The 19,437-nt window shown below is 33.0% G+C and overlaps 3 protein-coding genes and 1 pseudogene across 4 annotated transcripts; 2 read left to right on the top strand and 2 right to left on the bottom strand.

The window, feature by feature from the left end:
* Positions 1 to 1,291: 1,291 nt before the first annotated feature.
* LOC107935492 (phosphatidylinositol 4-kinase gamma 1) lies at positions 1,292 to 3,744 on the top strand. The gene is made up of 4 exons (XM_016868112.2): positions 1,292 to 1,433; positions 1,520 to 1,566; positions 1,654 to 1,776; positions 1,859 to 3,744. The coding sequence occupies exon 4, from the start codon at positions 1,945 to 1,947 to the stop codon at positions 3,571 to 3,573; it is 1,629 nt and encodes a 542-aa protein (XP_016723601.2). The 5' UTR covers positions 1,292 to 1,433; positions 1,520 to 1,566; positions 1,654 to 1,776; positions 1,859 to 1,944; the 3' UTR covers positions 3,574 to 3,744.
* A 2,768-nt stretch (positions 3,745 to 6,512) lies between these two features.
* On the bottom strand, positions 6,513 to 16,977 carry LOC107935486 (50S ribosomal protein 5 alpha, chloroplastic). Of its 2 annotated transcripts, none has more exons than XM_016868105.2 (4): positions 16,525 to 16,977; positions 7,698 to 7,968; positions 7,180 to 7,330; positions 6,513 to 6,989 (listed from the first exon to the last, which is right to left on the bottom strand). In XM_016868105.2, exons 2-4 carry the CDS (start codon positions 7,815 to 7,817, stop codon positions 6,703 to 6,705), a joined length of 558 nt encoding a protein of 185 aa, XP_016723594.1. In that variant the 5' UTR covers positions 7,818 to 7,968; positions 16,525 to 16,977; the 3' UTR covers positions 6,513 to 6,702. The 2 variants fall into 2 exon arrangements, with proteins under 2 accessions (XP_016723594.1, XP_016723593.1); XM_016868104.2 differs by having other exon boundaries at positions 6,513 to 7,040; positions 16,525 to 16,955.
* Positions 8,467 to 16,055, top strand: LOC107935518 (14 kDa zinc-binding protein). Its single transcript, XM_041109808.1, has 5 exons — positions 8,467 to 8,777; positions 8,951 to 9,008; positions 11,736 to 11,825; positions 15,423 to 15,540; positions 15,663 to 16,055. The coding sequence occupies exons 1-5, from the start codon at positions 8,644 to 8,646 to the stop codon at positions 15,728 to 15,730; spliced, it is 468 nt and encodes a 155-aa protein (XP_040965742.1). The 5' UTR covers positions 8,467 to 8,643; the 3' UTR covers positions 15,731 to 16,055.
* On the bottom strand, positions 16,918 to 19,317 carry LOC107935513 (pentatricopeptide repeat-containing protein At1g05670, mitochondrial-like; annotated as a pseudogene).
* Between the last annotated feature and the right edge of the window lie 120 nt (positions 19,318 to 19,437).

Genomic DNA, 19,437 nt, shown 5'->3' with positions numbered 1-19,437 from the left:
GCTTAGAATTAAATTAATGCTCACCTCCCTTGGGTATGATCCTCGGAGTGCTCGTTACTTCATTGTAAACTATATTACAACCTGATCCGTATACTTACAGAGGCGGTTAGCGGCGCGTTTATCTACGGTTACTGAAAAAATAGCGATGACAGTGATATTAGATACTGTAACATGAGACAAAAAGAAAGCTAAACGCACCACACTAGAGATAAATGCCCATCCAAAGGGGTCCTAAGTAGGTGGATTTTTCTATTGGATCTTGTATTTATATTTTTTTAAAAATTGACACTTTAACTTAAGTTTAGAGGTAAAATAATATTTTTTTTTATTTTCTGAAATAATTATTATTTTATTGCATTATCAGAATAATTGAATTACATGTTTTTCTTCTCAAATTGAAGAAACTTATTTTTCTATAAAAAAAATGTAATAGAAAAACATAGCTTGTGCCAAAAGGTATATATCCAAGGACACATACCTTGTTGATTTATTACTTGTATCCTAGAGGCAAAATAAAATGTTAAATAAAGTGATTGTGATTCATGCCTTAAGTCTTGTTTTTTTTTTTTAATTTCGTTTCTTGAGCGACAAGGTTTTCTAACATAAAAGGCATTGGTTTGTGGTGTTTGGAGGAGCACAGTAGACTCTTCTTGCTTAAGCTGGGATTTAGTATTCTAAGTAATGTGTGGCTTTTGTGATGAGGGTGCTACTGCTACCAACTAAATACAAATTCAGTGAGGGGTTTAGGACCGTTATCCAATCATTGTACAGATACTAGTCTCATAGATGACCAGGTTGGTGTTTGGAGCATGGTTGATGAGCCGTGGAACTAGAAATGGAGTGAGTTTGTAGCTTATCTAGATCATTTGATACTCTTGCGCATTGCCAATGTTAAATGAAAATGCAGGGCCTGATAGCTGTAAGACTATAAGATTGAAGCAGTTTGAAAGACCATGCTTTGGCATAAAAACATATATTTCTGTAATTATGAGAGTCAAAAAGAAAATTTCTGAAAGGTGGTAATGAGTTTTAACAAGGAAAGCGCGATAATAGTAGTAATGGGAAATGGAGTCCGGATCTTAAGCAGTGGTCAAGATCGTTGTGGTGCGTCTGTTTTAACTTTCAAATCCCGACGGTGCATTAAAAATAAGCTAAAAGCAACTAATAATATAACCCCAAAGATAGAAAACATTGAAGATTGGGAAGAGATAAGATGGAGGTAGTTGGCAACAAAATAGGAGGGAAAAGCAAAACAAATTGTTATATATATATATACACATAAAGGACGCGTGAAAATGGAGAAAAAAATTAAGAAACAAAACACAGAGGGGAGTGGCGGTGAGGTCTTCAGGAAATATTATTTTCCGGTGACTGTTTGGTTCTCTCCCGCTCCTGATGCTGTTCTTCCCTGAATGCCTTAATCAGTGTTCGGGGTATGGATCTTCTTCTTTCATTTCATTGATAATCGAAAAAGTTTTCAAATTTACTGAGTCATTGTTTATCCTCTAAATTTGTACAGAACATTGCGGCGATTTCTAAGTGGAGGAGCGAGGGGCTAATTAATAGGTCTGGTTTTATATGGATTTATGTTTCCTTGCGTTTTTGTTCAAGTTGAATCTGATCAAGTTTTCACCATTGCTTTTAAATCAATAGGGAAACAGAAGGTTTCAGGTTTGATGGATTCAAGGATATATAGTAAGTAAAGGTTAATCTGGTATCTATCGGTTGTATGCAAATCCAAGAAAATGAATCCCACACAACATGAATTCAAACCAGGTACCTACATTCATGTATATTGCATACAGTGTAGGTGGAGATTTCACATGACATGTACTAACAAAATGCTTTCAATTTGTAGATACATGATGACTGGTCTCCTAGGAAAGACTAATAATCCTCTAGGAATTAAGTTAGATATGTCCTTGGTATGATTGACTGCTGTGTATGAGTTTCTTTACAATGGCGGTAGCCGTTGATCAACATCATGGATTCAAACCGTTCAACCGATCTCAAAGATGCAGACTCCAATCCTTCACACAACTTGAGTACAACATTCTTGAAGTTGGCCACAAAGACCTTGCTCACTCTTTGAAACAAGTATTTGAAGTTGCAAATTTCCATCGTAGCTTCTCCACCCCTTGCCTTTCCTTTGCCACTAATGTGGAGCAAGAGTATGCAACCCATCCTAGGATTCAGATTATTGGGGGCCCAAGACTGCCAAGAATCAATGCTCTTGTCATTGAGGTGGCCATGGCCATCGCCTCTGGGGTAGTACCAGTGCCGGTATCAAATGGACTTGGTGGTACCTACTTCTTACGTAACCGCAGAGGTGAAACTATAGCTGTAACAAAGCCCATTGACGAGGAACCTTTAGCTCTCAATAACCCAAAAGGTTGTGGGGGATCCATGCTGGGACAACCTGGAATAAATCGTTCAATACGCGTAGGTGAAACAGGCATCCGTGAGTTGGCTGCTTATCTCCTCGATCATGGTGGCTTTGCCGGTGTTCCAGCAACAGCTCTTGTAAAAATCTCCCATGTTGCCTTCCATGTCAATGAAGCAACTGCTATCTCTGCCTCACCTTATAAGATTGCCTCCCTACAAAATTTCATCTCTCATGACTTTGATGCAGGGAACTTAGGGCCATCTTGTTTCTCCGTAGCTTCAGTCCATAAAATAGGGATATTCGACCTGAGAATCCTGAATCTAGACCGGCATGCAGGCAACATTCTGGTCAAGAAAAGAGGTCAACATGAAAATTTTGCTGTCGAGGCAGCTGAGCTCGTGCCTATAGATCATGGTCTTTGCCTACCAGAGTGCCTAGATGATCCCTACTTTGAATGGTTGCATTGGCCTCAAGCCTTAGTTCCTTTTTCGGAGTCAGAAACTGAGTATATTCTGAATCTTGATCCAAATAAAGATGCGGAGATTTTGCGGACAGAGCTTCCATTGTTAAGGGAGTCCTCGATACGAGTCCTGATCCTTTGCACCATTTTCTTGAAGCAAGCTGTTAGTGCTGGCCTTTGTCTAGCTGATATAGGCGCAATGATGACTCGGGAGCTTCGGGGTGATGAAGAAAAAATGAGTATGCTAGAGACTCTCTGCGTAAAAGCCAAGGAAAGTATTTCGGAAGTTGACGATGGTATGGATAGGTACGAGGTTGATGACACTGGAATTTTTCTAGTCGACAATGATATTGAAGGTACCTCTAATGAGATTGCTGCAGATATTCCGAAGCTTTTTCAGAACCCTTTGAATTTGGCTAAGCCACCGAGACCTTCAAAACTTTCGTCTGTAAGATTGATGCCATGTGCTTCATTACCTCCTCTGTACAAGGATACCGAAGTTCATATAGAAAACGGTGCAAAAAGTAATGGTAAAGCAGCAGTTGGGACTGTGCAAGGGCAAGGCATGAGTTTCTCAGTGCAAAATGGAAGTGGAGGAGGTGGTGTAAATTTGGGGGATATGAGAGAATCTAAATGGGAAATGTTCTTGGAGAGTTTTGTGAAGCTCTTGCCTCAAGCATTTGATGGCTCCAGCAAACTCAAGTTGAGAACATCTTGCAATTTCTAAATCATGTCTGGAAGGTAGTACGAAATGGTACCCTACTAATTAATATCAACAAACTATTGTACATTGAGTTAATATTTGCTCATTTATATGAGTTGTATGTAATGTAGGATATACTTTACTTGTACATATATAATTAGGGATCTTATAATGAAGTGACTGGCGAATTAAGGAGTCGTCCTTTCTCTTTAAACTAAAAATTAATATTTTTAGCAACTTAACGGATGATATATAATCACAGTTTCATATCATCTTTTCTCCAATTAAATAATAGAGTAAAAATAATCTTTTTCAGCAACTTAACCTACTTATTCCTTATAAAAAAATTTTAAATTTTTTTTATATTTCATTTAATATTATAGTATTTTTATCAAATAATATAATTATATTCAATATTTAATTTTAAATAATATATCAAACAGATTTTATAACTTAAATTTAGTACTTAATTTTTTCATATTTATTTTTTTAATACTTAATTTTTCAATTAAACAAACATAATTTTTTTTATTCAACCCCTTTTGCATCGTACATATATTCCATTTGTAGAGGGTCAATTTCCCTAAAACAGACCCTGTTGGTGTTGCAATACAGACCCAAAGTTTCGTTTTTCTTAAATTTACTTGCATTTTTTTACCTTATATTATTATTTTTATTGTTTTCATGCTCGCCATAATAAAGAAAGAAATAGAAAAAGGTTTAGTTGGAAGGAAAGATGTGATTACAAAATAGATTTTCATTAAAATTCTCTCCTCCAATTTTCATTTCAATTAATTTAATATTTTATAAAAATTATAAAAAATTATAAAATGTAATACACCTTACCCTATCTATTAATAAATACACATAAATAATATCACATTAAAATTTTCAATAATTTCTTAAATATTCCATTTAAATACTTATAAATTCATTTTCACTCCTATAATTTTTTAGAACTTACTAGAAAGTCTCTATACCTCAGATTCTACACTTTTTACAAATAGTACCTTTTTTAAATTAGATTTTATAATTTAATCCATATGATTTCAAGTTTTACTATTTTATGTTAAACTTTTTCAATTTTCTTATTTCATAATTATATAATTTAGATACTACATCAAACTTTCAAATTTCACCATTCAAACTTTAGGATTCGAAATTTTACAAATTTTAAAATTTAGTCATTACTTAAATTTTTATCAAATTAATCTCTTAACAAATCATTTTTCAACTGGCCCATCCAAGTAATGTTCAAAATAAATATTTATCACCTTCAACATAATAAGTACACAATTCCATCATTCAAAATAATTAGTTCCAAATTAAAATATTCTTAGTAAAAACATTCACACTTTCTTACTTTCAATTATTCACTTAAAATCATCCATCAAATATCCATAACATCATTTACCATTTACTTAAATTCACATAACTCTTTATACTAATTTTTTATAAAAGAGCAGTCCATCGGGCAACAGTCATGTTTCTATTCATATCTCATTTATTGGAATTGATGATCAAGTTTCGTTCGAAATTTTCAAAACAAGATATTCCATTACTAATATAAAATATTTTTTTCCAGAAATTTTAAATAAGCCAATTTATACAATATTTTCTTTAAATCATCTTTTATTCTACTAGTTGGCACTTTTGACATTCTTCCATTAAAAATGATTTATCTTTTAGTATAAAGCTCATATAATGTTTTTGTTCGTTTTCATGAAAATAGACGTCGTAAAATTTATAGTAGTAAATATTAAAGTTATTGTCTCCATAGAGGCAAATTTTAAAACATAAATTGTAAAATTAACAAATACAATTTGGAAAGTAAATAAATATCTGATTGAATTCAATTAAATATGCAAAGCAAAAAATAACACTAATTAATAGCAATGAATTGAAGAGTGGAAATAATTATTTCCCCCTAATATGCAATTACCGGTAGTGATTCTGCGACATTAAGTCAAGTTATTTGTCCGGAATTGACAATTTATAGGCTTCTCCCAAAGTCACTATGCTCAATCCTATAACTAATTTAGCATATGTCTATACCAGATTAATATTAAGAATACAATTGCAAGCATCATTCCTAAAGGATTATGCACAGTAAGAATACATGGTTATATCATTATACATTTAAAATCAAAGAAACTAAACATGCATCATTTAAGTTTTATGTCCATTCATCGCAACCTTTTCAGAATTAGCAATTAACTCGATTACCCACTAATGTTGATCAAGAAATAACAAGTATTAAACATGAATAACACTTGAATGAATAAACCTTATATTGCAACAAGCACCCTTAGCAAAGTACCAATAATCTCAAATTAGGGTTCTTAATTATTCTAGCTAACAATCGTATAGTCCATAATCATCAAGTTAAAAGCAATCAAGCAAAAACTCAGCCATGGTCCAAATAACAAAGGAAAAGTAATAAAAGACAAAAGAGAAAGGTGAAGGGATGATGAGTAGAATTGCATGCTCCTTTTACTGAAAAAAATGAGTAAATTAATTTCTATAGGTTAGATAAAAAAGCAAACAGATTCTTCTATTAAAAATTTCATTTACTTTTTCTGTTAAAAACTACTTCATGTACGTAACCAACAAAAAGGATCAGCCAACGCACAGGGACTAATGTAGTATAAAGGTCTCCATACTTTGACCTCAAAGCATAATTGAAGAGCTATTTATTATCACAGTCACAGCTAATGCAGCAAACAAATTCAAAGCCATATGTGTCTCCTAAGTTTGATGACATATGACATGTATCCATTCCAAAATTCAGTTTTCAATTACCCAAATGAATGAATCTTAAGCAGCAGAAAAGGTCTGTAAAATAGCATGTTCTAATCAAGTTGAAATGTTGCATGTATACTCTCAGTAACATCACAAGATTAACCATCATATGCATTTAAGAACCAAATTAACCCAACACACATACCAATGGAACAAAGAAATCTCAAAATCAAGCAGGTATACTATTTGGGACATTTTTGTCTAACAAATGGAACAAAGAGATACAACTGTGGACTAAAGCCTACGCCATATCCCTTTCAAAATACCAAAACGGATTGAATAACAGGAGATTCAGTTCAGCAAATAGAAACAAGAAATTAAGCAAAAAGGTCAGTAGGAGACCTGCTAAGGTCACACATTCTTCAATTTTTTCATCTTGGAAGGTGGCCATCGTCCCTTCTTTCTCATCTTCCTCTTGCGAACAAGTCGCTTTCTACGAAGTCTTATTTTCTTTGCCAGCTTCATCTTCATCTTCTGTTCCGTCATCTGCTGCATCTTGGACTCCAGAGGAAGTTGTTCAACCGGCAAAGCTTCCTTCTTTGTTTCTTCTGGAAGCTGTGCCTCGCTATCGGTACTCGCAGACGATGCTTGTACCTTCATCGCCAACCTTTTTTTGTTGGGTACAATTTGTCTACCAACTGAACATTTTGATTGAGGATGATTAATGAGTTTTAAACGCAACCTGGACACTGACAACCAGTAGCAAAACTTTTCAAACAAGATAAAAGAGAAGTTTACGTTACAACGAGTTATCGAAGAGATCACAATGCCGAGAGGTGTTCGATCAAAATCCCCAATGAACACCAAGTTAAGATAAACGTGACTTACTTGGTAAAACAGCAATGGGCAAGGATGTTGTGCAAGAAGAAACCGGTGTAGACAGGAGACAGTGAAGTGGATTAAAGCTAAGGAGAGCCATTGCTATTTCTTTGCACTCTCGTTGTGGATAAGCCAGATAAATGCTCTTTTTCTCCCCGAGCTTCACACAATTGAAAAAATTGACATGATACATTAAATATGTGGATTAAATGAAAAAAAAAACAGCCTTGATTGGCCCTTGCCCCTTGTTGGTTCTACTCACTACAGATGGACTTGGCAATCAGCAAACTCGGATTACATTGGTGATTAGTGAAATAATAATATAAAAATATATTTATTAAAAGTTTATGTATTATTTTCATAAAAAAATATTTTTTAATATTTTTAACTTAATTGAAATTCAGATCAAATTCTTCAAATCAACAGGCATCGAAACGAAAGTTTCTTCTAAGATTTCATTTCTTTATGCCATATGTGTCCATGAATATTGGGTTATGATTTAACACCACCTAAATCAAGAATCCTACCAGCAAATTCAAAAATAACTCGATCCAATCTGCAGTAGCTACGAAGCGGTCCAAGCTTTCCTTGACCAAATCTCTTGCCCCTGAATTATTAGCCATGTAATATACCCTCGTTGAAAGCATCCTTAACAGTTATAGGTTTAATGCCTCGTTTCCTCTAATCAAGTATACTGGCTTCCTCTAATGCCTCGTTGAAAGCATGCTTAACAGTTATAGGTCTTTGCCTGGCCTCTTGTTTCTCACATCCATTAACATTTCATTAAATCATCATATTCTGGTCAATAGAGAGTAGAGTTAGCTTTCAAGTAGTGCTTATGGCCGGAGCCACACAAAGAAAAAGTAAAACAATAATAAATTATATAGATACTAAATTAATGTAATTATATACATACAAAGCTTTATGATTATGTGGGTAGTGGGGTGGGAAGTTTTTTTTAAAATTAATATTAATATAATTATTTTTATTTAATATTAATATTAATATTTATTATTATATTTTTTGAAAATATTTTTGTATTTTTATATATTTTTGTCAACGATCATATTTTTTTTATATATTTTAACATATTCAATGTTTTTTTATTTTTAATTTTTTAGGATTAAGATCAAATTTAGAATATTTGTAAATTTTGAGGATTAATTTTTAAAATTATAACTAAATCGATTTAATATGTAAAAGTTAAGAGCTAAATTTATTATCATATTAAATTTTTAACTGCAACGTTAGCTTGCCATTTATAATTTTAAGTGGGTGGCCAAATGATCGAAATATGTAAGATGGATGCTTAAATTGTAAACTTTTTATTTTAAGTGCCTAAAATAAAAAAATTTTGGTATCTGGATGACTATTTATGCGATTTACCTAATTTTATATTAAATATAATTTTTATATAAATTTTTCACCTGATGCAAAAAGGCAAGAAACTAGGGTTAGTGATTATATTTATAGATGAGTGATGAAACACAGAAGAGCCGATTGTCTGTTTTGAGTTCTCACTTAACCCGTTTGCCTCCGGCATCTTCCCTCATGGCTTCGGAGAAAGAAGCTGCCCTTGCTGCTGCACCCTCTGATTCTCCTACCATGTTAGCCCAGCCCTATGTTTCTCCTTCTCTTTCTATTAATCAATTTCTTCTTTTAGAAAAAAAAGAATTCTTTTTTTTTTTAGAATAATTTTCGACAGTAAATGTTCCTTCCCTTTTCACTTCGATGTGAATTACTGGGATCATTCCTTCTCATTTACTCTCTTTTTTTACAGATTTGACAAAATCATCAACAAGGAAATCCCAGCTACCGTGGTGTATGAAGATGATAAGGTGCTGATCTTTTTTCTTTTTCTTTTTACTTCTGATTTTAAATTCTGCGGATTCAGTCACTGCTTATTTGTACGCTGGAAAGATCTTTTAGAAATCAGGCCCTTTTTTTTTCCTTCTTGAACTATGGCTTAATTCTTACAACAGGTGATGCTCATTATATATATATTCTATTTGTTTCTTAAAACAAATTTCCCTCGACCAAATTCTGGTCGCGACCTAGAACTTGGTTTGGCTTTTAACAATTCAAAAAACACTACTTTTGACCTTTTCAGTTTTTATCTTAAAATGGATAGAAATGCAGACACCCCCTGCCCTTATAAGTTGGAAAGCTACGTCGTCCTTGTGCATTTTGACAAGTAGCCCGTTATTGGCCTAAAGTAATGCATGGAGACTTGTGGGGTAGCACATTCTAAGTTAGAATGAGAGAGTAGTGGTCCTTTTGTTTTTCTTAAGAGCTGCCTATATAAAGGGCTGTGTCTTTTTTTAAAATTTATTTTCACTAGAGGTCTTGCTAAGGGTAACAGATGAGAATTTGTTGGAATTTTGAGGGATGCTTAGTGTATTTAAGAGGATGGATTCTAAGAAATGAACTTGGAAGTGGCCTTATGCCTTGAAATTATTAGGTTCATTAATTGGATCAGTCAGCTGGTCAAATGTTTTCAGGGAAATGAGATAGCAGATGTATTAGGTAAGGTTAGCATTTGAAGGGAAGTATTTTCATGTTCAAGTAAGAGTTAGAAAGAATGCAATTGGCTTCATAATTGTTAATGGGAAGAGGTTATCACTTCCAAGAGCAGTTAAGTGGACCACGTTTAAAATTTTAGATCATTTTGATGATGAAAACTGGTGAAGGCCACTCATTGATAGATTAAAGTAGCTTTCAGGAATGCTAGCTGAAACTTTGGAAGATCCATTCCAAATTGAACAAATGCAAATGTTGTTGGCATTAGCAAAATCAGGAATATGTCCGCAGATGCGCAATTAAAATTAGAGACCTGATGTATAAAGCTTGATTAGGTGAGCTGAATCAGGTAGAGGTATTGTATGTAACAAAGCTTGAGTTGGTGGTTTGAATCAGGTAAAGATATTGTATGTAACTATATTGAAGCTGTGGAGGGTGTGTGGATTAGCAGCTAGGGGATTGTTTGGTATGATGTTTTGAAGTTGATGTATGTGATGCTGTTTATTGCTGCCTTAATGAAAAATCCTTATTATTTTATTCTTTCGTAACAAAGAAATATCAGTACTCACTGTTGCACTGAAGAAAATTTTAATTAGCTTTGAATTTTGCTTCTATTGGCCTAAAGCTTTAAAGCTATCACTCCTGGTGAAGATTTTACAACAAGCCTTTCTATTTTACTAGCCAAACACTTTGTCCATTTTTAATACCGACCAACCTTCTCAAATTGTCTCTCCTTTGTCAAACGTGTTATGGATCTTCTCTTCTGTAATGTGATGCATTTCTGCTCTTTACAACAACCCTTTTACAGCTTCATCTTTCTGACACATGTACTTTACACCTTTTTGGTATCTTCATTTTTCTTTTTTTCTCCCTTTTTTAGTGAAGAGATAAATGACTTTCTAGTAAAAGATATTTTATTGGTAACAAAAGAAATATGGCCTTAATTGTTCTTTTCTTCAAATGTTATTATTGATGATAAATGATGGTATGAACTATTTTAGCATCTCAGTATTCAATGTATACATTTTTTGTCTTATCCATTTTATAAGTAAAAACATATAATCAATATTTTGGTCTCTGCACAGTATTTCATTGATTATTTTTAGATGAAATTTGGAGATGCCAGAACATAACTTAAGCTCTTTGGTATATTTTACAAATATTTTTATTGAATTGTGATTAATTCCATATGGATCTGGATGAGAAGGTCATCAACAGTTTGTTATCGTACTCAGTCTTGGACTCTTCAGAAACTACTTTATTTGGAACTATCAAGTGAATCTTATCTTCTTTCATTTGTTCATATTTTTGTAACTTTCTTTGTCTTTTTAGTCTGTTGCTTAGAATTATGTAGCACTTGGAAAGGTTCCTTGAGTTTGAATAATCTTTGATCGACTTTTGTGTCAGTTTTGGGTTAGGGTTTTTAATTTTTCCTAGTCAATTTGGTTGGTTTGGATTTGGTTGATCTCCAAATATGGATCAACGTTTTCTCATGTTACTTTGCTAAGAAATAGCCTTTAGTTTTGCGTTAGGCTTGATGTTAGGCCCTTTCATTTCTCTGTAGCTTCTTGTCAGGCTGGATTGGGCTTTTGGCATGTTGAGCAGTTAAATAGGTGACAATCAAAGATAATGTGTTATCCTTTCTTTAACACTAGCTGATATCTGATATTTGATTAACAAGAGAAGCATGAAAATCTTCAGCTATGATTATAGTTTATGTTTGCAAAACTATAATCTGAAGTTGAAAGTTTTACTTTTTTAACCTCTTAGTTCGATTTCTATTTGTGAATGTTAATTTATGTTTTTGTTTTCTGTATGAATCATGCATTCACCTCGTCAGTTGCATGCGAGAATGATCAAGTTTTTTTTTTTTTTGACCGGTGAGAATGACCTAGCTTTATTTATCTGTTTGGGGGCAGGTTCACATGAATATATTCTTGCTGTTTCTTTAGGTTAATATGTTAATTCTTTTCTGCTAGGTTTAAGTTTATTTGACATTAATTTGCGCTAACATTATGTTTGTTTGCCTTTTTTTTTGTTTGTAGGTCTTAGCTTTTAGGGACATAGCTCCCCAGGCTCCTACGCACATTTTAATTATTCCAAAATCAAAGGATGGCCTAACTGGTTTGTCTAAGGTACAATTTTTCTTGTCCTCACGACTAACTGAGCAGTAAACATTTATGCCCTCTATCATAGAGGAAACTACAATTATGGCTGGGTATTAATTTGGAAAAAAGGTATGGAGTATTGTTAAAAGAATGCTGCTCAAGTTTTGTCAATTTGATTTGCCTTTTGTGTTTTGCTCACTCTTGATGCTGTATAAGGAAAAGAAAGAGAAGGAAAATGGGAGTGAAATTAAATGGAAATTGTATCGAGAAATTCTGGTGGTAGAGACTAAGAGAGTATTAATGGTTATAAGAAGGTGGGGAACTGAAAGAACATCAATGCTGAGGAAAACCTTAAAACTTGATAAGCAAGTATTGATAGGTATAGGCCATAAATCCATGAGATCAATTGAGCTTCTAAATATATCCGTACAATGAAAAACCCTAATAAAACCTTAAAGCAATATCCATTATTCATCCTTGTTGGAAGAAATTGTCTTTAGAGTTAAATTGCATGTACCCCTCCTTCCTTGAGTCAAAATAGATGACCTTCCCAATGAACAGAAAGTATGTCATCGATCTAGAATTAAAAAGCTCATCACCAAGTTATTTCAATCCATCAACTTATTACAATCACTAAAACACTTGTAAGGTGTGTAATGAAAAAAACATAAGGTTCAAAGATGTCCGATGAAATAATTTAGTGTTAGAATTTGCAATTTGTGTATCCAAGGCTTGTTCATTTGTTTTCTATGTCATAATCATGTTTAAGGTGTCATGTATTTATTATAAGTTTTGACATTTTAAAATAATTGGTGTTATATTGATTTTGATATGCTTTTGTGCTTGTGTAATATTGTATTTTAGCTATTTTTCTTGTGTCGTGTACAATATTAACAGGTCTGTTTAGAATCTCTACTTTTTCCCATAAATTTTGTCCTAGTCTTGTTTTATTTTGTGAAACTTTTTGATGTTGAACAAAAGTATCCAAGTCTTTATTGAATTAAATTAAATTATCATTCTTATTTGAAATTACTCCCAACTCAATTAAAATTCTTTTGGCCATATATATATTTATAATTTTGCTCTTTTATAATTTGCAATAAAGTAGTAAGTTTTGATAAGAAAGCCTATAAAACTTAACTTTCCACAGTTTATGTTATGGAGGGAGTACCATCTTAATTCTAATTTGTACTTACAAGAATAGCGTTACAAAAAAGCTACAAAAAGCATGAGCAAGACAGTGAGTGTTTGATGGGTAATGGGGAGTTGAGGGTGATGTGGGTATTTGAGCACCAGAGTGAAAATGGTAGTCAGCGACGGTGTTAAGTGAGAGTATTGGTTTGGTGGCGGTGAGTTACTGAGAATCTTTTTGAAGATCAAACTCTATTTTCTTCTTTGATAAACTTTCTCTGCACCCTTTTTTCTCTTTATTTTGAACAATATTACTTCCCGCACCAAAAAAAGAAAAAAAAAACCGTACCCCAATTGTCAACTTCTTTGGCCAATTAGTGTTTCTAAAATAAAGATTTCTCCCTTTCAACCGCAGACAAATGTATATTTATAATTTATAATTCTGTAAACATTCTCCTTTTCTTTTTTGTAGATATTAATATCTAAATAATGGTAATAATATTAGTAAACAATAAAATGTAAAATGAAACAAAATGAAATGATAATATATAGAAAACATCAAATTTAAATTCAATCCAAACATGACCCGAACAATAAAAAATACATTTTTTATTTTATTTTTATTTTTGTAACATATATTTGCTTTTATATTTCTGAATATATATTTGAAATTTTTGAATAATTATAATTTATTCAAATTTAAATTTAATCCAAACATGACCCGAACAATAAAAAACACATTTTTTATTTTATTTTTATTTTTGTAACATATATTTGCTTTTATATTTCTGAATATATATTTGAAATTTTACATATTTTTAATTTGAAATTTTTGAATAATTATAATTTAATCAAATTTAAATTCAATCCAAACATGACCTGAACAATAAAAAACACATTTTTTATTTTATTTTTATTTTTGTAACATATATTTGCTTTTATATTTCTGAATATTTATTTGAAATTTTTATATATTTTTAATTTGAAATTTTTGAATAATTATAATTTATTTTGAATTTTTAGATTATTATGAAATTGACAAAGTATGTAAACATTGAAGGATAAATTTATTAAAATTTTTAGGCCTAAATTGATAGATTGTGTAAAATTTTAGGGGTTAACATTGTTATTATATCAATCAAAAGATCACATCAGTATTCTCGTTTGGTTACTAAAGCATTTTAACAGACTGATCACAAAATGAAATTGAGCTAACAAGAGTACTAAATTAACAAAAAAAAAAGGGTGACCAAAATATATTTGAGTAGTTCCTTTTCTTTTTTGTTAAATCAGTTTAGACAAATTTGGGTTTGATTTTTAGTTGGTTTTCTGTAGTGTTATTAAGGAGTGCACCTAGATGTAGCACTTTAATATCAGACAATAGAAGTGCCTCAGATCCTCTTTAGGCCAGATTATTTTATCTCCCGTATGCTTGCTGCATCTAGGTGTGCTTTTCTGTAAGGTAATTGGCACAAAAAAAAAAAAAAAAGAGGAAAAGAAAAGGCTTGACTCTAATTCTCAATATTTGAGTATCCAACAATAGCCATCGGACCATAAGGAAATATGCATATTGCCTATTAAAGTTGGAAGAAAATATATACAAGCATAATTATTCCTACTGAAATGTGACAAGACAAAAGTCTGCTGCAACTTTGGTGCAATCTTCCACCATACATAGTTGTGATTTCTACTTATTTTCAGATTTGTGAATGATATTTCTACTTATTTTGAGATTTGTGAATGATATTCTAACCTTCACTGTGGAGATTACAATTTCGGTCAGACCATAAAACAAATAATCTCAGGTTTCAAAGTTTTCATCCACTGCACTTCTTGCTTCTTGTATATGTGATTGATTAGACCACAAATGTGCTTGCTTCTTTTGTTGCTGAAAGATTGAGGTGCCTTCTTTTGTCATCTTATCCAGGAACGGGTTTCCTTTCATTTTGTAACCTAGGTTGTAATTTTATTGCAGTTATGTTGTCACCTACTATTTGGGCGCTTTTATTTCTCCCAATCTGCTTCTGAAACTTTGTTGTAGAACGAGGAGCTTGGTTTACTTGTGTTCTTATTCTTTCTGTTTGAGGGTTTTGTGTTTGTCATTTGATAAAACTAGTATGTTACCACCCATTTGCCAAACCAGAATTCCAATTTATCTCTGGAAATCTGACCTGGCTGAAGCGGGCTATTGAGTCTGGCTTAATAGAGCCTCCTATCTAGCCAAATACTGAACTGAAAAAGAGAACCTTTTTGTTTTAGGATTTCCCATTATAAGAATTAGTTAAGAGGATATTATTGTGCCCGTGGTAAACACAAAGGGTGGCGGGGATGAGATTTGTTTTTTGGACCGGGTATATGCTAGTGGTACCTAGGAGTGATATTTGCTGGTTATACAACTGTAGGCCCTAATCATCGTATTAAAATAAAATAAATAGGAATATGAAGCTGATAATTCCTTGATCTATTTTTATGGTTGTGAGTTCTCTTTTGTAGGCTGAGGAGAGGCACTGTGAAATCCTTGGCTGCCTTCTTTATACTGCAAAGCTTGTTGCAAAACAGGAAGGGCTGGAAGATGGATTCAGGATTGTGATCAATGATGGCCCTAAAGGATGTTTGTATTCTTTCTCTTGTATATTTTATTTAATTGAGAAACATTAATATTCATTTCTATTTGTAGACTAGTGGAATGGAGCTTAGAACGTTATTCATATAGTACGTTGTGTTTTATTGCAGGTCAATCTGTGTATCACATTCATGTCCACCTCCTTGGAGGGCGCCAAATGAACTGGCCTCCAGGCTAAATAAAGAAGTTATAGTTGATATAGGTATTTCATGATAACTTCAATAACGAAAGCCGACATGTGGGCTTTCATCGATGATCAATGGAGTACGCTCTTGAATAGGGAAAACTAATGAACCTTGTGAAATGCATTGCTTGGAATCTCAACGAGGCCTGTTTAAAGTTCCCCAGCTTTATGCCTATTTAATATAATTTAACTGGTTTTCAGTGCATGAGAAATATGAAGTCTTAGGTCTGTGACCAAGATCTTACATGGAGAGATGAAATTTGTTAGTAGAGCACCTGCACTTAATAATAGGCATAATAAACTGTTTGAAAATTTTCTACTTTCCCTGCATTGTTTTTATTTTTTCGTAAGAGTTGAATGTGGGATAAAAAGGACAAGTTTTCGGTTCAGTCTCAAAATTCTCTCAATTTTATGGAACCCCTGCATAGGGCTCATTTATGATTTCCCATTATATGGGTTTGTTTTCGATAGAAGGAATATTTTCAGAGAATCTGACATTAAATATTTTCACAACAACATTTTAACAAGTACCGGGTTAATTTGCAAACCAAGCTCACTATTTTACTATGATAGAGAAATGAAAGAGCCATGCTCTTTAAACTGGCAGTAATATCTGAACTACAATCCAGTACTAATATAGCTTCTCCATCACATAAACCATCAAAAAAATACAATTATATAAAGGAAGGGGGGAAACCCAGAATCTAACAGCATTCATCATTAAAACCCAGAAATAAATAAGCAAACAAAACTCTTACTGCGGAAGAGAAATTGGAAAAGAGAAGTACCAAGAAGCGCTCGTGCCAAGTCAATTTGCGGCGCTTTTTGTTGTGGGGAGGATCGGGCAATAAAGAAGGGAAAGCTATTTCTTTGAGATCGTATTGGACGTAGTCATACAACTTCCTGCACACAACTTTTACCTTCATTTTAGGTTTTTGTAAGAGAGATCCAATTTGATTAAGCTAATGAATTATCTCTATTGTTCCACGGTTTTAATATTTAGGGGAAGCACTTTTTTGTTTTTGTTTTGTCGTTTATTTATCTTGATGCAGCGTAAGTGCCTAGGGTCAATTATCCGACATTGAAATATGGAGAATTTTTTATTTCTAATAATTTCTGAATAACTTTTCAGTAGTTATTTTTTTTTGTCTGGATAATATTTAGATTTGTTCCGAACTTTCTTATTGCCCGCAATAGGATAATATTTTTCGGAAATTAATTAACCATTCGTATAAACTGGTCAGATTTTTTTTTACGTTTTTAATTTTTGAGTTATGTGTTTTTCTCTGTTGTATTTTTGCAGTATAAGTCGCAACATTTGGTATAAGCCCCATTTGCACCATCAGATTATAGAGGGAGAAGGCCTTTTTCATTTCACCTGCCTTGCAATAACCATCAATAAGTGCTGTGTATGTAAATTCATCAGGTTCCAACCCTCTTCCAAGTATTTCTTGAAAGACATTACAAGCTTCTGTCATCTTTCCAGTTCGCCATAACCCACAGATTATAGAGGTATAAGTTAATAAATCAGGGATAATTTTTCAACCCTGCATCTCATTTAACAACTTGTACGCAAAAGCAATATTCCCTAGCTTACAGAAACCATCTATGAGAGTTGTGTATACCACACTATCAGAGAGTATTCCCTGGTTCAACATCTCTCTCAAAGCCTCCTCTGCTTGAACTACCTTACCAATCTCGCACAGTAGATATATTACGCTGCTGTAGCCTATAGGTATAATGGTTGGGCTTTAATGCTTTACTTTGCATTTCGTCAATTATCCTTAACACCATTTGCAGCCTCCTCTATGGCAATATTAATCAATTATGGTGCTGTATGTTACAACATCAGGAAAACAGCCCCTCAACTCCAACTGCAAGAGTAAATGGTGGGCTTCTTTTATTATCCCTAATTTACAGAGGGAGTGAATGATAATGTTGTATGACGCTGTGTTCCAACAACTGCCAACATCAGGAAGTTCAAAGAAAACTTTTACAGCTCTCCAAAAGCCACCAAGACGGTCTCTTAATTTGCTAAGATATATGTTTAAAGAATCAACAGAGATAATCAATCCATAATTCAAAATTTTGTCAAAGAGCTTATTCCCTTCATCAAGCAACCCGAGTTCAACAAGAACTTGAAAAAAAACATAAAACACTTTGGGATCTGAACCCCAATCCTTGTAAGTGTAAATTAAACGGTCAAGGATGTAACTGAATGATAGATCAATATCCAAATCAGGTTTTGACCAAAAGTCATGAATAAGTTGATGAGCCATTTTTAAATCTTTAGAAGCTGCGTCAATTTGGAAAACAATGCAACGGGCTTTGAGTGTTGGGTCTCTATGCAAGCATGCCCACTCAAAGAAATCCAAAACAAGTGTATATTCACCCTTAATGTTCATCAGAACCCAAATCAAATAATTAGATCTAAATTTGGACTCATAAGGCTTTAGAACATGACAGGGGCTCAGAACGGCGTAATTTTATTGCATTTGAGATTTGATGCACAAATTTTGAGTCCTTGACGGTAGGTTTCTTTGGGGAATAATCGGGAAAAGGCCTGGTATTGGCAGAGTGCGACAAGTGGAGTATTGAGCCCAAATATCTTTTGAAGAAAGGTGGACCAGATTTGGGGGCAAAACTTTGGGGATAACAATGAGATAAGAGCTGGAAATAATGGCTCAGAGAAGAGACAAGAAACCTGATCATCTTTGCAGGAAAGCTTATCACGAGAAATGTTCAAGAAGACAGCAATTCCTCTCCATGAAGAAGGAACACAATGAAGGAACTTTCTCATCCTACCATCATAAGGAGAATACAAACTATCATGGAAAAAGCTGCATATATTAGGATAATAATACATAGCTGTTAGCATGGTAGCAAATTAGTGAAATCACATTTTCAGCAACACTCAATCATTACTAAATGCCGAGGGATATGAAATGCCCACTAATATCATCATTAAGCAACACATTAAATTGATATCCACAAATTTATAATTCTTTTCTCATTTGAGCTAAACTTTGTATATAAAACACGTGTCATTTTGGAAGTGAAGTCAATAGTTAAACAATGAAGGTAATCAATTTAACAAAAATGTTGGTTCACCTCTCTGACTTGTGCAATCAATAAACACTTCTAATGAATTTGAAATTAATGAAAAAAAAAACATATAAATCAAATGCTATTCAAACATTGAAATCTGAAGGACCTTGTTTTCTCCTTTCTGCAAAACATATTTCTCCTAGTAAAAACTGCTATAGGGAAGAAAAGAATTATTTAGCTAATGATGCCTTTATTCCATATGGTGATAGAAGTCACAAAGATCAACACCTCAAGCAAGCCTTGTGCAAAACGTAAATGCTCATACATCAAGGTTTCAATAGAACCTTTTTCAATGACCTTTTTCTGATGATGGAGAAAACACTTATATTAGTTAACTGCTGAAATCCCATATTTAGTTCCACTACTGAAAGCTTACAAAGAGCCTATTCAATCACCTCTAAAATGTCAAGCTAAATAAACATATCATCAGTTCCTACTATTTGTGAAGGAAAAGAATTTCAAACCAAGTACTAATGAAAAGCAGCTCGATATGAATAGTATGATGATTACTTTGTAGTTTAGTTTAAATTTATATTTACCGAAAATTCAGTTTTGATACTTTGTTTTTGTAAATTGATGTTGTAAATATTATT

The sequence above is a fragment of the Gossypium hirsutum genome, chromosome D13 (genome assembly GCF_007990345.1).
Source record: "Gossypium hirsutum isolate 1008001.06 chromosome D13, Gossypium_hirsutum_v2.1, whole genome shotgun sequence".
In the NCBI taxonomy this organism is placed as follows: domain Eukaryota; kingdom Viridiplantae; phylum Streptophyta; class Magnoliopsida; order Malvales; family Malvaceae; genus Gossypium; species Gossypium hirsutum.
The sequence above is the reverse complement of the archived record's forward strand: the minus strand, read 5'-3'. Positions and strand labels throughout refer to the sequence as shown.